The following is a 19,937-nucleotide window of genomic DNA, read 5'->3' on the forward strand; positions in this document are numbered from 1 at the left end:
CCCAGAGATTAGTAGAGTTCCAGAAAAACTAATTATGGTATAAATCTGACCTAAAATACTTTTTTTACTCATAATAGTCAATGGCACATAATTTAAATTTTAAAATGTTTTTAAGTTGCCAATTTTTAGAAGTAGAATGCTAAATGTACATAATCTATTTCATTTTACAAGGCTCATATCAGGTGGCACTCTGGTGATAAATTCCCCTACTATTTCTGAGGCAAAATGATCACTTTCCATACCCATTCTTGTTAGAGTTTTAATATGAAACAAATGTGCTAGTCAGCAATTGGGGAGATGTGTAAGATGTGTAAATTTATTATCATAAATTGAAGAAAGCCATTACCATGATTAGATTGCAGAAATGTGGCAGATTAACTCAGTGGCCTGATATCTCCAGGGCTCAGGATTATCTAGGAGGCTTGTTGGCCTGCAAACGCTTAGGAGAGATGGCATCCTTAGAGCCTGGCATGGATGCTGACAGGTCCCCTCTGAGATGTTTGTAAAGCTGGGAAAGGAGGTCAAGGGTCATAAGCATCAAGTGCATGTTAGGTATCAAAGGTTTGGGGTGGAAAACACATAACTGGGACTGGGTTGGCTTCAAACTAATTCTCACCTCCACCACTTATTAGCCATGTGACCTGGGCATCTAACTGAACCGTTTATTTGCCTCTGTTGGCATTCATGTTCTTCTACCTCTATAGGAAGAACAGCACCCAACTCAAACACCAGGGTAACCTCTGTGGAGTGCTTCTTTGTGTTTTGTTTTTTGGTACTAGGGATTGAACCTGGGGTTGCTTAATCACTGAGCCACATTCTCAACCCATTTTATTTTATTTTTTTGAAACAGGATCTCACTAACTTGCTTAGGACCTTGGTAGATTGCTAAGGCTGGCCTTGAACTTGTGATTCTCCTGTCTCAGCCTCCCAAGTTGCTGGGATTACAGGCATGTGTCTCTACGCCCTGCTGTAGAATGCTTTTGTGTTCTTTAGTCTCAGAACACTACTATTGAGGATGTCCTTATAGCATCTGCCTCTCTATAGATATTTAAAATGCATTCTAGGCTGTTAAAAACTTTAGGCAGTCCTGTGTTAGGAAGAACTATTTAATCCAGCATTTCCAAACCTTAAGTACCAAGCATTTATTATGGAATATCTTCACTGTAGGTGTGTTCTATAGAATGTGTTGGGCAAATGCTTTAAATGTGTGTTTAGATTCCTAAAATCAACGAGGAAATTTACATAGAAGCATCTAATTTCCAATATATCATCCCTGCTGCCTGTCCCTCTTGTGGGGGCCACCCTGAACAGGAGCTGAGCACGCCCCCTTAGCCTTGAGTAGTGGGGGTATGGAACTGGCATCGCACACAGTGAGAAGCAAGTGGGCCTTACCTTTGTTCAGCAAGGAAGTGCAGCTCTGGGAGTGGGTGTCACCTAATGGGACTGGGCTACACGCCCCCCCCCCCCCATTTGTTGTAACACAATCCCTTGCCTTATTTGGGTGGAATATTCTATTGAATGTCTTTCTCCCAATAAATATAGGGGTTTGGGGTGCGCTCTCCCTCTTGCTTCTTGCCTTTCTTGCTCCCCTTGACTCCCAGTGTGGGAGCTCACACCTGAGGTCTCAGAGCCTTCCCTGACCCCTGCAAAAGGCATTTCTGTGTTTGTGTGGTCTTTTAGCTGCCAGCACAATTCACGAAGAGTGACCCTGAATCTGTCGCCTGCGTGCCCATGGGCGATACCCTCTTATGAATGTTCACATAACTTCATAGTGAATCTTTGAACACAAAAAAGTATTGGAGACTGAAAGACGCTCAAAAAACTAAAAATCTGTTAAATGCTATGTTGGATCATCATGTAGCTCTCATGGCAACACATTTTACTCTATCAAAGGGAGCTAGGGGAAGAATAATGTAAGAATTGGTAAAGAAGAAGAGGGCTGACCACTTGAAGCAATTCATTAAATTATGCACATTTGCTCTATTAGTCTGTTTTCTGTTGCTATAATTAAACACCCCAGCCTGCATACTTTATAACAAAAAGAGGCTTATTTAGCTCACATTTCTAGAGCTTCAAAAGTGTACTGCTAGCATCTGTTGGTTCTGGTGAGAGCTTCTGGCAATGGCATCACAATGGAAGGAGTGCATGTAGAAGAGATCATGTGACAAAAGAGGAAACAAGGAGATTTGGGGATCTGGTTTGCTCTTTTTATAACAATCTGCCCTTTTAGGATCTAACTGGAGTTCCTTCAGAACTACATCAATCCATTCCAAGGTTGGTGTCCCCAGTGATCACATTATATCCTACCAGTCCTCACTTTTAAAAGTTCCACTACCTCCCAATTCCATCATGCTGGGGACCTAACTTCCAGTCCATAGTATTTAATACCCATCATCTGAGATGTGTATCTGAAGCAAAAAGGGCCAGCTGAGTTTAAGAAATAGAAACAGAATTATTTTTTAAAAAAACAATTATCATAAAAAGAAGTGTGATTAAATACACAACTCCCTTAGGTATTATTTGTAAATTAACTTTTAATCCTTAAAATGAAGTCCCCATAAATTAATCAGTCAAGGAAGTAGTAGTAGAGAAGTCTTCAAATTAATTTTAATATTTCAAAAGTTACCTGGAAATTGTACTTTACTAACCTAGTTATTAGAAATGTCAACTTTCCTTTCATGGCCTGTACTTTTTCCAACTTGTCATTTTTGTACTGAGTTTCTCTTGTGATAGCAACTCATCTGGACAGAAAGCCTGAGCTTGGTGCTCAGCAGGCCAGTCCTTCTGCTATGTGATCTTGGGTCAGCTGCTTAACCTTTCAGGAGTCCACTTATTCTTCCAAAAAGTGGGGATAAGAAAAATTTGGTAAAGATATCTAGCCAATGCCCATAATTCAGTTGCCCAATTTTTGAGTAATAAGAAAAAATTATTACTAAAGTAAATTTTGATTTGCAAATCTCAGAAAAAATTTTTAAAGTCTGGAACCCACAAAGATAACAAGTTACAGGGAAACTGGATTTAAGAAAAATGTTTGAACCACTGTTGTTTTTATAACTGCTTCTGTTGCACACTCTTTCTCCAAAGTAAAGTTTGTAAAAACTGCTTTTCTGTAAATGATGATTGAATTACTGAGTCATTCTAAAGAAAGGAATTAGAAGTTTACTGTGTTTATGAATTGCTTTGGGGTACCTGAGTTGAGTCAGGGAGCCTCTGGATTTGCCACAAGCCCAGAGCCCCTGTGAAAACCCCAGGATCCCTGGGCAGTGTATACGGTACAGGGAGCCAGGAGCCGAGTAAGCATCATGTCATATAATGGAAATACTGGCACTGCAATAAAACATTGTCATCAGATTAGCAGCTCACGCTGGGAAAACAAATGTCAGAGCTCTGCCTTCACGGCAGCAGGAGGTGATTATCTTGTGAACTGTGTTCTACTGTGATGGGACTCTCTTTTATGGAAATAAAATAGCTTTGTAATCCAAAAGATCATTCCAATTCTCTCCTTTGTTCTTTAGGAAGAATTCTTCATGCTGGTCTAGGGATACCTTCCCTCACCTGAAGTTTCAGGATTCATGTGGCTGCCTGGTAGGTTTCTGCATTTTTTGATCTTTTTTGAATAAAAACCTTAAGTGAAAAAAAAATGAGCTTACTCCATCTGTAAAATCTCCATTTTCCTTATTCAAGTTCCTGTGGACTTTTTTGGTTCACTTCATTGGTTGTTCATCTGACACTTAAATAGAATCAACCCTTTCCCCTTACTCACTGCCCACTGCTCTTGTTCATGAACATCCCCATAGGCATTCATTAAGCAAACAAATCTTCTTTAGTTATTAATTAAACCCAGAATAGCCCCTTATGAGGTTATTTCCCCACATTTCAAGGCTCGAGGACATCAAGGCTGTCATCATATTTTTATCTGATTTTCGAGAGCTAGATATTAAAAATGAAGATACCACTTAGCATTTCTAATATGGTTGATTTACACAAAAACAAATGGAAGTAGATGTTCCACTATTGATGTGAAGGCCATAGCTCCCTAGTCTGAAGAAGAACAAATTGAAATTTATTTGGAAAATGAATTGGGACTCATCTCAAAGGAGACCTCAAAATCTGATTAATAAAAGGCATAGACCTGTTATCCACAGTTAACAAGAGAATGTGGCAATCCTGATTTACCTAAAAAAAAGGAAAATAAAAAAAAATCTTCATTGAGTGGAGAATATGATTTCACGCCTTTCTATGTAATGGCCCACAGATGAATTCTTCTTAACAGTTTGGTGACTTAAGAAAGTTTGCCTTTAGAGGGCTTGTTCAGCTTTCTTCTCTTAGACAAAGCGATGTAAGAAAGAGCAGTGACTCAGTTCCCATAATGGATACTCTAAGTGTTGGTGGACCTGAGTGGGCTGATAGATTTCTCCACGGTTCCTTTTGGTCTTATGGTCAAAAAGGTCAGCTATGTTTGGTGTCCCTTTGTAGTAACCAGCTAGCCCAGCTATTTTTTGCTCATATTTTTTTCATAATTATTTGCCTTTCTCTGTTGTTTCTTTCATGCACTCATAATACTTCTAATGTTTCACACCATGCACTTATTCTCTTGATTTAATCATTCTATTGTATCAGTAGTTTTTTTTTTTAACCAGCTTACCCAAAATTTATTGGAATTGGATTGGGTGTTAATGGTTAAAGGATAAATGAATAAATATTAGGGGTTTATTTGTATAAGCCTCAAAATATAAATTCATTCCCATTCACATGAACTGCAAGATTTTAGCAAAATGTATATAAGAATGAAAGGTTTCATCTGAAAAAGTTTCATAGCCAAATAAGGTTTGGAAGTGCTAGTTAAATCAATATTAAGGTTTTGGAAGTTCTGGTTAAGGCAGGTCTGTTTGCCATAGCTCTTCAATAAGCTGTAGCAATGTGGGTTTGAATTGGCAATAGGAAAAAGAAGTGCAGGATAGTCTGCAAAGTATTTAACTAATTTTGTGTGTGTGTGTGTGTGTGTGTGTGTATGCCAGTCATTTTGTTTTGTTTTGTTTTGTTCATATTTTTTGAGTTACACTTTGAGAAACACTGGTCAATTGATTAGAAATCAAAGTACCTCAACAGAAAAGGGGTTCAGGTGAGAATAATAAAGGCCCCAAGGAAAGGGTGTTGCTCCTTGGGGTTGGTTCCAAAGAAACACTCATGAAAGTACATGGAAGGTGGCCCACATCCAAGGTCTGTTCTCAGATCCTTAGTGATCATGGTAAGCCAAGTTAACTTTCTTTGGCAGAGGGCAAAATAGTTCTCTCCCCTTAAATTTATGTGTGCCATCCAAAAGTCCTGGGTCCACAAGGATGTGTCTGTTTCCTCACATTTCAATATATCATGGCTCTTCTAAACCCACAAAAATGTTCCAAGGTTACTTGTTGTTCTCATTATTTGAAAAAGACACCACTAGGAAAACTACCAGTGAATGCGAACTAAGCAAGCTCTGAAGAATATTCAGGAAGTTTTAGGACCCTCACTCTTATGAATAACAGCAACCATATGAACAACTGTATACAGTCAGGAATGTATATGGCCTTATAGGTGGTGAGAGGAGGGGGCATTTGTTTCCTGTGGCTACTGTAACAAATGTTAAAAACACGGGGTTACTGAAACACACACACACACACACACACAGAGATTAATTCTCACACAGTTCTGGAGACCAGAAGTCTGAGATCAGTACCAGTATTATTTCAGTCTGAAGTCTGAAGTCAAGGTGCTCCCTCGAAAGGCTGGAAAGGAGAATATATTCCTTCACTCTTTCAGTTCCTATGGGATACTGTCATTCATTGTCTTGTGGCTACATGATGCCAATCCGTCTCATGGACACCTTAAAGATTATCACGTCAATCTGTGAGTTAGTTAATCGAGTTCGGCTGAATTATGTAGCTCTACATTCTAGTTTAATTGGCAGGTAGAGGTTGTGTGTATTTGTGGTGTAGAACATGATGTTTTGATATATGTATACATTGTGGAATGGCTAAGTTGAGCTATTCTTGAAAGAATGCATAATTAAATAGATTGACTTAGCCATTCCACAGTGTATCTCTCTTTTTTTTTTTTTTTTAGGTGAGAACAATTAAAATCTATTCTCCAGCATTTTTCAAGTATGCAGTCTATTGTTCTCAGCTGTAGTCCCCATATTGTACACTAGGTCTCTTAAACGCATTCCTATTGTTTAAGTTTTGTGCGCTTTGACCACCATCCTTCCATTTCCCACTCATTCCTTCCTCCAGTCTCTGGAAACCACCATTCTACCCCCTATCTATTTAACTCCAACCTTTTTAGATTTAACATATGAGTGAGAATTTGGCTGGACTACAGCTTACAACAATTCTTATTCTTACTGTCTTTCCTCAAGCCTTGTCATCAAGAACTTAAGAGAAATATCTTGAGCATATACAAACAACCCTTCTTACTTTTTCATAGTTCTTTTGTGCATTTCTGAATCTAATGACAAACCCATGCACAGGTAGGGCTGTTTTTATTTCCATTTTGCAAATAAGAAAAAAAGTTTCCAAATCTGGAGTGAAAGGCTTAGAATCGGTCATTTCCTATTTCTATTATATTATTATCTCCCAGTTTGAAGCAAAGTCCATATCCATATAGTCTGAACTTGTCTGAGGTCAGGTGCGTAGCTGTGACCACTGACTCCCACCTCGTTTGGTGGTCATTTCTTGATTCAGACGTGGTTCTAGCACTCTAGTCAGCTGCCAGGAAAGAGCTGTTTGAATTCTACTTTAGACACTTATGAAAGAAGCACATGCCTTTGAATTCTTCTGCTTATCTCCCTCCCACTAGTTACCTCTGACTCTCTTTCAGGTTCATCAAACACAAGATCACCCCAGTGAAAACATTTTTCTCTTTTTAGTCCTTACAAATCTGCTCAAACTTACATACAGAAAAGGATTTGAAGTTCTCAGATATAATTGACTGCACAGGTTGCAGTGGAATTCTGGCACAATTCTCAAATATAGGAGACTCTTAAAGAGATTTTAGAAGTCAGAATGTATAAAAGGCTGAAGATAATTGATTAAAAACTGAAAGACAAAAAAATCACATTTCGTTTAAAGCAATGATGGTAAATTGGTTTGTGGGTTATGTAAACATTTCTATTTTATCCTTTGAAAACTATTACAGAAGTGTCCAAATGGAAGTGCTGGGGCTCCTTACCTGACTAACTGCCTGGGCCATACCCTGCTCAATCTCTCAGACTTCAATGTGGAGCAGTACTTGCTGATGCCATCTGAGAAACCAAGGTGTGTTACAACTGTCCCTCTATCTTTTCTATTGTCTTTGAATTATAGTCCTGCTCCTTACATATTGGTAATTGATTCCTGCAGCCCCAAGGATGCCAAAGTTTGCAGAATCTCAAGTCCCCTATATAAAATGGCATAGTACCTGTATATGACCTGCATATGTCCTTTTTAATACTTTAAATATCTAGATTACTTAGAACTGATACAATGTGAATGCTGCCTAAATAGTTGTTATACTGTCCTGTTTAGGTAATAATGACAAGAAATAGAAGTCTGCACATGTTTAGTACATAGCAATTTTTTTCCTGTGTGTTTTCTATCTTGGTTGGTTGAACCCATGTTTGTAGGACCCAAGGTTATCAAGTGCCAGCTGTGCTTTGAAGAACCTATTGTTTCAAATGTTAATGTTCATGAACTCTCAGAAGTCTAATACTCACCTTGGTATTCATAAAAATTCCAAAGATATGCTGTGGGCCTTAATCAGATTCCTCACTGCTGGTTTTCAATCTTTGAAGCATTGGGGGAAATCATATCAATTGAGATTCCATCAGTGGTAGAGGCTGGGGAGCCAGAAGCAGTTTTACTGCTTTAGGGAATTCAAGCAGATGAGTTAACAGCATAATGAAATAATGGCCTCTTTTTAGAATTCCCTATACTTTGCCACATCTAGTATGGGCACCTGGGTACAAATGGTATCTTAAAATTCCTTTGGGTGATTTTGAGTAAAGCTTTTGCTTTGTGCTGATTTTCCTTGAGCCTGAGGAGGTGAATTTAGAGAAAGGGATGGAGGGCAGAAATGAATAAGAAGTTTTGTTTTAAAATCTCAGAAGCATTCACCTCACTGTCAAATTTCCTAAGCCTGCCAAATATAATGCATTATTTCATTTAGATGGTCCATGTTGCCTGAGATACCTAAGGCCCTCTGTCTCCTCTTTGCCCTTGTCAGACCAGCATATCCTCATCCTCCTGAACATCAACCTTTTCTACCCCAATGTGTTTTAACTGTGTCTCTCCTGCTTCCCCACCTTCTAGCATCCATAAAAATGTCCTATAACCTCCAGTTTCCTTTTTTAACCCTGATGGTTAATTTTTTAATGGTAGGATCTTTTGTGCCCAGAACTTAGAATAGTATCTGGCACCTTAAAGGTGCTCAGTGAGTATCTGTTGAATGAATGAGTGAATTTAACTCAGCCAGGTAGGAGTGCATTCCTATTCCTTTGCCTCAATTTTTGTAGCAAGTAGAGTTACCATGTATAGGACTGTTCTCTAATCTCCTTCTATCCAGAGAGTGGGGGACAGTGTTTAATATGTGCCTTTATTTCTTTTCTTTTTATTTTATTTTTTTTAGAGAGAGGGGGAGAGAGAGAGAATTTTTTAAAATATTTATTTGTTAGTTTTTGGTGGACACAACATCTTTATTTTATTTTTTATGTGGTGCTGAGGATCGAACCCAGCGCCCAGTGCATGCCAGGCGAGCGCGCTACCGCTTGAGCCACATCTCCAGCCCTGTGCCTTTATTTCTAATGTCAATTATGTTTGAAAGTTTAATAAATGTCAGATACCATGCAGCCCATGGAGATAACAGAAATTAAATCTATAATTTCTACCTAGGAAAAGCTCACAGAGCTACATGAAAGATAAGGTAGTAAGTAGAAGATTTTAAAAAAGGGTGGTAATTGATATAATATATGGGAATGTAGGGTACTGGGAGAATTCAAGGAGGAACATCTCACTCAACTCTTGTATTCAGATGCCTTCCTGACCCAGGTGAGATATGAGTGGTGAATGAGAAGAGTAGAGTAGGGTCTTCAAACCAGGGTGGCTGCAATATCATGATGGTCCAGGTAATCTTAAATAGTGTGCTTTTTGAGGAAATGACCTTGATTAAAATAAATTGCTGATGATCACACCATGTGCTTGCATGGCATTTCCTAGCAAGGTGGTAAGTTCTGAGAAATATACTTGCTAATCTAGTTCTACTCCATAAGCAGTGGCCTCCTTGGATGCTGGAATTGGGTAGTCACTTCTGCAAGCATGTGCCTTAGGCTGTGTGGTTGGTCATTCTGCCCATCAGAGAGATTCAGCTGGCCATGGTCCTAAGAGCACCATACCTCGTGTGGTTGGTAACTAAATACCCTCTGGGTAGAAGTCCTGGTGCCCACTGATTGGAGCACTAACCCCATGTTTACTTTTAACAGGCTTGGAGGCTGGTCTTTTGGAGTGCAAGACCCCAGTGAAATTCAAGATGTGAATGCAAACAAGTCGAAACCAAGAACTCTGGCAAAGGTAATTGTTTTTTTTTTTTTTTTTTCCTTCCAATTTTAGAAAGTATTTAGGAAAATTAAAAATCCAAATAGATTTTTGAGTAGTAGTAGGGGCTGGATCAAATCCTAATACTTTATGTGAATAAGAATAGTTGTATATAAACATTTCCTTGATAGAGGAAATGAAATTTTGTACTTTAGATTGTGTGGAAATAGAGCAAATAGGTTCCTGCTTTTGTTAAGTCAGGACTTCATTTAATAAGACCAAAACAAGTGTAAAGATAAGGTATTTTTAGAGATATCATAGTTGTGATAAGTAGAAATGTCATTACTGTCCCCAGTGGCCAAAAAATTCTTTTATGCATACACTTTAATTCTTTATCTTCCAAAAGGCTGATGAACACAGAGGTGACATTGAGAAATCAGCAAATACACAGGAAGCTCAAAGGACCCCCAGATTTTCAAGCCCTGGTAGGAGTATCCTATTAATTAGGTATAGTTTTTTTTTTTTTTTTGAATTACAGAAAACAGGTGGCAAGATTTGCCAGGTGTGAGAAACTGGGATAGAGGAACATGCTTTTATCCACCAATAGCAATGCAGAATTAGTTAATACTACAGATTTTTCTAAGGGAAAAAAAATCAACACAATCTTGAACTGGGGAAAGCTGAAAAAATTAGTTTTGGTCTCCATGACTGGGGAAATAGTTTGGTGTTCTACTGAGAGAGAAATTGGAAAAAAAGTAGATTGTGGGAGGAAAGTAAGTCCACTGTAAGAGAGTGCTTGTCAGTCGTGTTAGGACATCAGTGTAGAAATGACCCAAAGTTGTTCATTTCTATCATGTGGGTATCTCATCTGCACTTCACCTTAACATAGAATTAATGAAACTGATGATCTTCCCAGAAGATACCCTCCAGATATCTTTCCATGCACAGGTCCTAATATGGATTAACCTGGAAATATGGAACCTGGAAAAGTTAATTCATATTAGGACCTGTGCATGAGAAAGTTCCCTCAGGAGAATAAAGACTCCTCACATGTATTTCACAGTGTCATTCCTGATGAAAATGTTAACAGTCTTGCTTTAAATATAATCCCTGAAGAAAATTCTATGTCATAGTGTGGACAGCTCAAAAATCTCTTCTTCAGCAAGGTTTGTTCAGATCTTTCCCCCTCCCCAACCTTTTTTAAAGTCAACATACGTGAGGAGATTTATAGCTTGGTGTGAAAATATCATTCATAGCTTGATAGACACCCTGAAATACATTTGCTGGCATAGATTGGAACATGTGTAGCCAATATTAAAACGTGCCTGATTTGTAGAAGGAATCTGTTTCTTTCCTCTAAGAATATTTTTGCTTTTTATTCTCTCCAAATCCAGACCCTCTTTATTTATAGTGGGTGGTTGTGTCCTTGCATTTAGGTGCTCAGGGGCCACTCATTCATGTGTTTCTGTTTCACATTGTTTTGATTGTTTTTCCTGCACCAGGCATGCTTGAATGGTGACTTCTGGAGTTTTCATTGTTTGACATTTTTTTTTTTTTTTTTTCCAGGCACAAGCATGCAAGTGAATTGTATCTGTCTCTTTGGGGAATGAGCTTCTTTCTAGGAGGGAAAGGAACTGATATTGCAGGGAGGTGTGAAGGATCGTCTGTTACCTGAAAAACTCACTGGATGCTGGTGGTGGCTGATGACCTATCAAATGATAACATTAACCTTTCAGTAATTAATGACCAGCCAGCCTTTTCCTTCAGACTCTCGGCTATATTAGTAAGACATAGATGATATGATTTTCACAGTCCTTCCGAACGAAAAATGGAAAATTTGCATATGGGTATTCTTAATGTATGATTCATTACACTGTAAAATGTCTCTCATACAAACTTTCCATGAGTTATGAGTCCTTTCACTCACATTTTGAATGTTTAGTTTATTCAATTTAAACACTCTTTAGAACATATACACTTCTCATACAAAGACCAGATACTTTGCCTCTCTTGTTTTTTTTTTCCCCCCATACATTGTGTTCTGCTTGGAATTTTGCATGTGAATATCTTCTGAGTGATTTTCTTTTCTTATTTCTGCTTAGTTACTTTCTGAGGAGACATTGCTCAGGACTCCTGCGATGAAAGGTCTACTTTAAGGTGGCATAATATGTTCCTAAAAGCAGATTAACTTCCTATTTCACTCATTAGACATTATCACTACCTGATGTAGGGACCAGCAGGGAAGGAAATCCAACAACTTATTTTCAGAACACAGTCCAATTTTAGAAAACTGTTCTTTAGAGGAAAAAAGAAAAAGCAAGAAAAGCTCTTTCATTGAATGAGGCCAAATCCTACATGCTAATTTTAAGTTCACCAGACAGTATGCATTGCTTAAAGAATTTAGAAAAGCACTCTCAAGTAAAGTCAGTATAGAGAAGAACTGATACAGGGTCTCAAGAACGTGTTAAGCCTGTTTCCTTGAAACTCTGTGAATCAATCATTTATTGCCAAAATGATGCTATAAACAGCCACAAACCATCAGCAGCATACTTGTGCTTATTGGGTTGGGCTGCTGTGAGCTCTCTTGGCAGGGCCTTGGAGTCCCAGCTGTGAGATGATCCTTAGCTGGTCTCTGGTTCTGCTTCCTGACACTCTTCTTCAGTCTGTCACTGTCACCCTAACCTCTACTCCCTGCCAAATGCTTTCTCTCCATCTCCCTCCAGGACTACATGTGAAGAGGATATTTGTAACTATGCCTTTGAGCAAGGTTTCAACTTGCCTGTAGGAAGCTGGACTCTAGGGCCTGTTTGCCTTTTACTTTGAGTCTAGCCTGATGGTATTTCTTTGTTGGGTCAGGAGTATTACTCCCTGCAGAACACTCTAGGCCTCTTATATTTATTTAATTCAGGTCCACAAGCCACTTCCTTGATTCTTGTTGAAACAGGCTGCTCTTTCTAAAATGAAATTGGGCAATATCAGGGTACTAGGGAGCAATACCTCCTAAATTCCATGCCCTTTTGGCCCCCTGACATGGTCCTTAAGCACCATTTATTCTTTTATGGTCTTAAACAAAGTCCTCACAGCCATACCCTTAATCTTTATTCTGAAGCCATATATTTCAACATTTTGCCTAGAAATCTCCAATCCAGTTTTTTGGGGCATAATTTCTATCTCCTATTTTCAAAGTTTTCATAGGTGACAATTTTACCAAATGCTTTGATACTATATAATAGGGACCACTATAGGCTTTTACTGTCATTTATTTGAAAAAGTTTTATTGCCACTTGTTTTCCAATCATTCCTATAGGTTTTCTCATCTATTTCCAAACTCCTTTAAGTGTTTTTATTTTTTAATTTTTTAAAAATTTTTTTGGTCCTGGCAATTGAACCTAGGAGCACTTTACCATTGAGCTACTCCAGCAGTTCTTTTTTTGTTTTTTTATTTTGAATCAGGGTCTCACTCAGTTACCTGGATTGACCTCAGTTACCTGGATTGGCCTGGATTTGTGATCCTCCTGCCTCATTCTCTTGAGTCACTGGCATTACAATTTGCTGGGACTATAGATGTAGGCCACCTGTCCTGGCCTCTATGTATCTTTTCGTCACTTTCTGTTGTTTTTGTTATAACAATATCCCTCCCAGTGCTAATTATTCTATCAGTTATCTTTTCTCACAATAATGCTGTATAACAATAATTACCAACTTCATAGACCTTGACAATAGACATTGATTAGCTGATGGGTCTGGGAGATTCTTCTCCTTTAGGCCGGGTGGGACTGTTCCTGTCTAGGAATGAGCGTATGTGTGTGTGTGGTTGGCTGGCTGTTGGCTTGAGCTGCAATGATGGTTGGTGTTGTAATTTAAAATCTTTAAGATGGAGAGCATCCCTTTCACGATTAGAGGAGACATAGGATGAAAAGCAGGTATTTTATTATTTGCAGGCCAGAGGACACATGCATAGAGATGAGGGAGTGAAGAGGTAGGGCAGGGGCCTGGGCCAGTGCCTTTGTTGGGTCTGGAATATTACCCAAACAGGTTTCCTACAGGGGGGATATAACTGGTGGGTTCAAAGCAAGCAGGCACAAGTTCTAGGAGGTCACCCTGAAAACTGGTCACTGTGGCATATTTGCACCATTCGAAGGGGGATATGTGAATAAGGGGCTCAGTTAGGTATGCTGTATCTCCTTGATTTGTTTTGTTCCATAGGGAAATAGTCACCAGGAGGAAGATGTTTAAGGTAGACTTCTGAATCACCTGTGTTGAGAAAGTGAGAGGAGGTACAGAACGGGAAACAGTGTTGAAATTGACAGAGCCTTCCTTCTGGCCTGAAAGTGAGACTACATAAAATTATAGAAATGAACTAGAGAGTGTGTGGGGTGCTCAGCCATGCCTCTGTGTCTTACCTCCAGTGGGTCAGCCAGCCATGCTCCGTAGCAGAGGCACAGAAAAGGTTAAAGGAACAGACCTGTGCTTTCAGAGCTCGGCCAGTATCTGTGGATCAAAGCCCCTTGTGGGGCTGAACATAGAGTCAAGAATGGGAAGTTATGAAAGTCACATGGCAGAGGGCAGATTAATGAATGGTAAGGAACTGGGGCCATTAAACCATCAACACAAGCCTCAGATCCCAGAGAGGGTGAGGCAAGAAAGGCCTAGAAGGCAGGTTCTGGTCTCCCCAGTTCTACTCCACCAAAGAATACTTTAGATACTTTAGATACTACACTTTAGATACTATACCATTGTATTGTGTTATTTTTTAAGTGTAAACAAATTACTCTGATTTTAAAATAAAGATTAAAACAAACAAATGAAACAAAATTTGAAAGCCCATGATCCAAGGTAAAAGACTACCATTGTCTCTGCTATTTCTATCTCCAATTAATCAATTAAGGGACCAAAACTTGCATGGTGGAAGGTCATGGGCAGGGTAAGTGGGAGATTTCAGATCCAAAAGCAATGGGTTTTAGCTGTCCCTTGACTCTGACCAAAGTCTAATTTCTGTTGATTTGTATAATTTCCAGAAATATGGGATCTATTCAGGTGTATCTTAGGGGATGTGATGTAATGGTGAGACCCCAAGGGATGATGGTACAGAGTTGTGTGGAAGACTCTACCCATGTTGAGTGAAAGAGGTGGACGTACTTCTGACGTGTGATGTATACTCTCAGTTCAGTATTAACTAAAGGACTCATATTTTCCTCTCCTTTGCAGAATTGTAGGTTTAAATTGCTTTAGGAATTTTGGGGGGATCTCGTACAATCCCACACTCTTTAGCCTTGAAATCTTAGAGTGTTCTGAGTTCTCTGATTAGTAGTTCTCAAGCTGTAGTCCTTCTCCTTGGAGTTTAAAAGATGATGGGCAAGGATTACTCAATGAACCTAAGAAAATATTTGAATAAGGAGATTAGCAATGTGAAAGAGATGAGCGGGTCTGTTTTATGAATTGTTTATGAAGTGGAATGAGAAAGAGTTAGGGAATATTGTCTTGTGTAGCAGGATTTTTTTTTAATGACATGAGCAATATTTAAATTACTCAGCTCTTCCTATCAACACAATACCTATCACTTAGGATCCCACTTTAAAAATATTTGGGTTGGCAGGCAAGTGACTTGAGGACTGGTTCTTAATTTTGGAGAAACTTCTGTGGAAAACTTAGATAGTTTTTCTGTGAGTTAACTTTCTGTGGGGTAGCTTTAATTCTTCAAAATGGTTTGTTACAAAAGACAGGATTGGCTAGAGAAATGAGCTCTTCATTCACTTAAATTAAGACCCACATGCGCTGATTGATTCTTTATATTTCTTGAAGTTATCATGCTTTCCGGACCAAGCATATATTTTTCATTAAAATATTGATATCTTGAAATATAGGTAGTGATAGTTTTATCAGTATTTTTTTATGATACTTATTATGCCAATTTTAATAACACCATCTTTCTTTTTTTTTTTTTCTCCGTTAACTTTCTCCTATCCAACAGGCACGTGGCTGTATTCTCCATGCTCAGCAAATGTTCAATTCGATTTATTTTGAGAAATAATGTTCCACATTCAGTTATTAATTTGAAAGTAATCATTTTTTCTGATCATCTTCCACGCTTTTAATTTGCAGGTCAAATTTCATTAGCTTACCAACTGAGAAAGAAAAAAATTATGGGCTTCAGTTCCTTTTTCCCCTGTGAGACTATAATTATAGAGCAACATTCACATTTGTTCTGGGGAAAATTAATCTATTTTTAGCTGTAAATTATATGCTTGAGATAAATATAAAATTAGCAGACTAGAATTGACTGCTCACTGTCAGCCAAGCCAGGACATTACTTTGAGTCCTGCATTCAGGTGCTGTTGAAGCTAATTGACACATGCATTCCTGGGCCCCAGAACAGACTTAAAGAATAATTTCATTAGAGTCATTAAATTATTTCTCTTTTAGGTGTGGTATAATCAGAAGGGTTTTCACTCTCTACCCTCCTACTTAAATCATCTAAACAACATTATTTTGTGGCGACACTTACCCCCTGCTGTGGACTGGAGACAATACGGTAATGTTATTTTCATGTATTATTAGACTATTTTCCAGAGAACAATATTTTTTAAAAATGAAAGAAACAGAAAAGGTTTTGAATAGGAAAGTGAAGAGTGGGAAGGTCTGTAGCAATAGTCAACCGATGTGTAAAGATATACAAATTGCAGGCTCTCTGCTTCTGTGTGTATGTTATGAAATGTTGAACCTTCTTGAAACTGTGACCTCATCTGCAAGATGAGGTGAGCCAAAGGTGACTTGAGAGTTCTCTCTTCAAATGATTCTGTGGCTTTCACATCTTAGAGAAGCAAGGATGAATTCTCTTTTTAAAGACTATTGTATGGAATTCTGCAGTGTAGAATACTATTCACCCCTCTGTTTTATCATCAGGAAAGTGATTTATTATGGGCTCTCAACTCATCAATTATCTATGTTGATCACTGACTGATTACTTATGCTTTCTTATTTTAGTAAATGACACAGATCCATTTCTGGAATCTGGAATTAATTTATTGGTTTAAGAGAATATTGGTTTTACTTGAATAGATAAAACTGTAATTTATCAAGTTAATTCAGTTTCTTAGGAAAAAAAACAGGAAGGAGAGAAACAGGAAGAATAAGCAAAGATGGGCCTTATCCATTACAATTTATTCACAAAATGCATTTGTTGGAGCATTAATTCACATAGAAATCAATGGTGAAAAATTACTCTGATAGGCTTTTACTTGACTCCAACCTTATGTTTCCACATTTGTTTTCCTTGCCTGCCAGTTGTGTGTGTGTGTGTGTGTGTGTGTGTGTGTCAGGAATTGAATGCAGGACCTTGCACAGGACCTAGCACTGTACAAGTGCTCTTCCACTGAGCTATGTCCCCAGTCTTTTAACAGTTTTTAAAAATAAAATAAATGTATTTTGCAGCACAATAATCATTTCATAATTATAGGAGGTAATAAAAAACAATACAAATGAATATGACTAAGAGAAGTATAAAAGTATAAAGTCATACAGAATAGGGATAGTAGAATGTCATTTTTAAGGAACAGAAATGTACTAAGAATTCCATGAGATATTTGAATACCCAACGTCTCAATTGAATTTTTATATCAATTTAGAACATAGGCAATATTTGCTTCCTTTACTGATTAGAAAACTGATGTTCAGAAAAATCACCTATCAGCTATGATTCTGAAAATGTTTGACTCTAAGTCCTTGATTGGATTCTATGTCTAGCTTATAGTGAGCCTTTGCTTTTCTATTCCATAAAGAGGGAGGTTACTTCTGGTGGGCATCTTCATGAAAGGGAGTAATTTACATTGGATCTTAAAGGACAGAAGGTTGAGGTCAGCAAACCATTCTGGGTCTAAGCAAGAGAAATCATAGTGTGCATTCACCTTACCTGAGAGTCAGTTTGACCTCATTGTAAAGTTGAATAGAGAGAGAGATAATTGTTGATCCCTCTGGAAAGATCATTTGAGGTCAAGTTCTGCCTGACCTTGACCGCCAGGGTAAGGAGTATGAACTTTGATAGCATTAGACAGTCTTTCCCATTATTTGAGGATAAGAATGGCATGATCAAGGTAATATGTTATGAACAGTGATTTGAAAGCCATAAATTAAAGGGGAGAGTTGATAGCAATCAAGTGACCTGTTGGAAGGATGCTCTTACCATTTAGAGGAATCCACACAAGGCCAGGATAAATCTGGAGGAAAAAAAATATGATAAAGTTCAAACAGATGGGAGAAAAGGTTGGACAAGAAAGGATTTAAGAATCTAAAATATAAATCTGAGCTTTTTAAATTGAATGACTTACTACTCAGTACTGATGGCATTGTTAGAAATGTCAGGAGGAAGAAACATTTTCAAAGAAGGGGCAAAATGATTTGCACAGGGTCAGAGGTGCTGGTTGATTCACACATATAGACAGAAATGTTCAATAGGATTCAGAAAACTAGAGAGAAAAGTTCAGCAGAGAAGTCCTCAGTAACCGTAGCCCCAACCTTAATAATAATTATAATAAAAGATAATGGTGGTCAATAAATGAGCTCCCACCCAGGTCAAAGATACAGAGAGAAAAGAGCCAGAGGCAGAACATAATTGGTGGAACACAGATGCTGTAGCCCTAGAGGTAGACAGATCTTGGCCCAGAGGCCAGGGAAGTGCAGAGTTTCAAGAAGTGTAGGAAAAGGGTTGAACTATTCCAGAGTCATCAGAGTGAATGGGAGTATCAGGATTTGGCTGCTCATCTGCATAGGACAAACCAAGTGAGTTATAGAAATGAAAATGATGGTAGAGGGAACACAGCAGAGAAAATAAAGGCTGTAGGAGACCAAACAGATAAACTCTGCTTTATTTGACTGTGGAAAGAAGAAGAAGAGAAATTGTGTGTGTGTGTGTGTGTGTGTGTGTGTGTGTGCATGCTTGCACACGTATGTGAGATAAGGAGTGATAGAAGGTTTTGGTAGGCTGATGAGATGAAGAAATATGTTTTGAACATTCAGGAATAAAAAGGAAAATTGATGGATTAAGATTTACAAAGAGGCAGAGAAAGAACGTAAGTAAAGGGGTTTATCTTGAAAAGGTGGGTGTATCTTCATGTGATACAAGGGGGAGTGAAAAGAAACCCATGCTGGAAACTTGGGAAATGAGAAAAATCGTGGAAATTTATGCCAACTTGTTTTGATCTCTATGAAAAGGAGGTAAGACTAAAGTGACAGTGGTGGACCTTGATAATTGTAAAACTTTGACAGGGAGAATGTATGAGAGAGCATATATTTATGAAATTATGTCTGAGAATCAAGGAAATGCTTATTTAAGCATACTATTCTTATTTATTTATTTATTTAGTGGTACAGAGTATTAACTTTCTGCAGCATTGGTTGTTGGCCAGCTCCCTCCTCTTCTTCCTTCCCTTGGGTGTTCAGGGGAGGGAACAGAGTAGCTGCTGTTATCCTGGTCTCATTTAAGGTGAACAGGTGGAAATGAACTTTGCTATCAGAGTTTTTCTGCTGCTAGATTAGAGATTCACAGCATTCACAGAGATGCAGATGCATTTTAAAGATGAAGTAAGGAAGACTCATACATCATCAAGATATCAGGGTAGGAAGCATCAGGCCTTCATTTCCCCCGTGGAAACATTAAATAAAAACACCTAGAAACTGACTAAATTAACTTTATGAGCTCTTTCAATCAAAAGTTCTACAACAAGCAATAATCCAATAAAGAAAAAGCAGAATTTTTTTTTAAAATTTGTTCTTGTGTTTCCCTCCCTGGTGTGGCCTGGTATGACTTGGGGGAAGTGGTGGCCAAATCCCCAGTTTCTTTCTTTGAGCTGTGATGTGTTCTGTGAAAATCATGGAATTGTAGACCAGCAGATGCTGGGGCAGAAGACTGATGACTAAGGAATGTAATAGAACCACTAAGGCCCAAGAAGAAGCAGGACCAAAACTCTAAGAGGAATTAAGGTATTTAAAGGTAGCCATGTGCATGGGGGGAATTAGTAAAAACAAATCCACAGGCCTATAGAAAACGTATGTGCAGGAAAGGCCTGAGGAGACTATGAACCTTCACTCCAGGTTGGTTAGGGTTAGGGTCTTTCCCTATCCAGAGCCAATGTATTACACTGGGGAAGTGGTTATTTTGTTAGATACACAATTTTCAACAAAATGTAATAAGGTTTCTCAAAATTTGGAGTTTTGTTATCGAACAGGTGAAGTGAGGCCATTAGATCAGGAAACAATTACCTTTGAAAAGATAGTTTATCATACTCACAGATACAATAAAGGGTCATGTCACACCAATCTGGGCCACAGGTGAAAGACCATGGTTCATAAGGAGAGAGGGAATAGAAGAAAGATTTATTAGCAAGAGCATTATTTATATAT

General features: G+C 38.3%; 1 protein-coding gene across 1 annotated transcript in view; it reads left to right on the forward strand.

Annotated features, from left to right (window-relative positions):
* The window catches only part of Abca13 (ATP binding cassette subfamily A member 13), a 423,614-nt gene that overhangs the window by 267,075 nt on the left and 136,602 nt on the right, over nucleotides 1-19,937 (forward strand). Inside the window, exons 45-48 of the mRNA XM_048786593.1 lie at nucleotides 3,516-3,585; nucleotides 7,174-7,292; nucleotides 9,491-9,578; nucleotides 15,966-16,074. Of these exons, the coding sequence (XP_048642550.1) occupies nucleotides 3,516-3,585; nucleotides 7,174-7,292; nucleotides 9,491-9,578; nucleotides 15,966-16,074 (386 nt within the window). The remainder of the gene's footprint in view (nucleotides 1-3,515; nucleotides 3,586-7,173; nucleotides 7,293-9,490; nucleotides 9,579-15,965; nucleotides 16,075-19,937) is intronic.

This window comes from Marmota marmota, unplaced genomic scaffold (genome assembly GCF_001458135.2).
Source record: "Marmota marmota marmota unplaced genomic scaffold, marMar, whole genome shotgun sequence".
In the NCBI taxonomy this organism is placed as follows: Eukaryota; Metazoa; Chordata; class Mammalia; order Rodentia; family Sciuridae; genus Marmota; species Marmota marmota.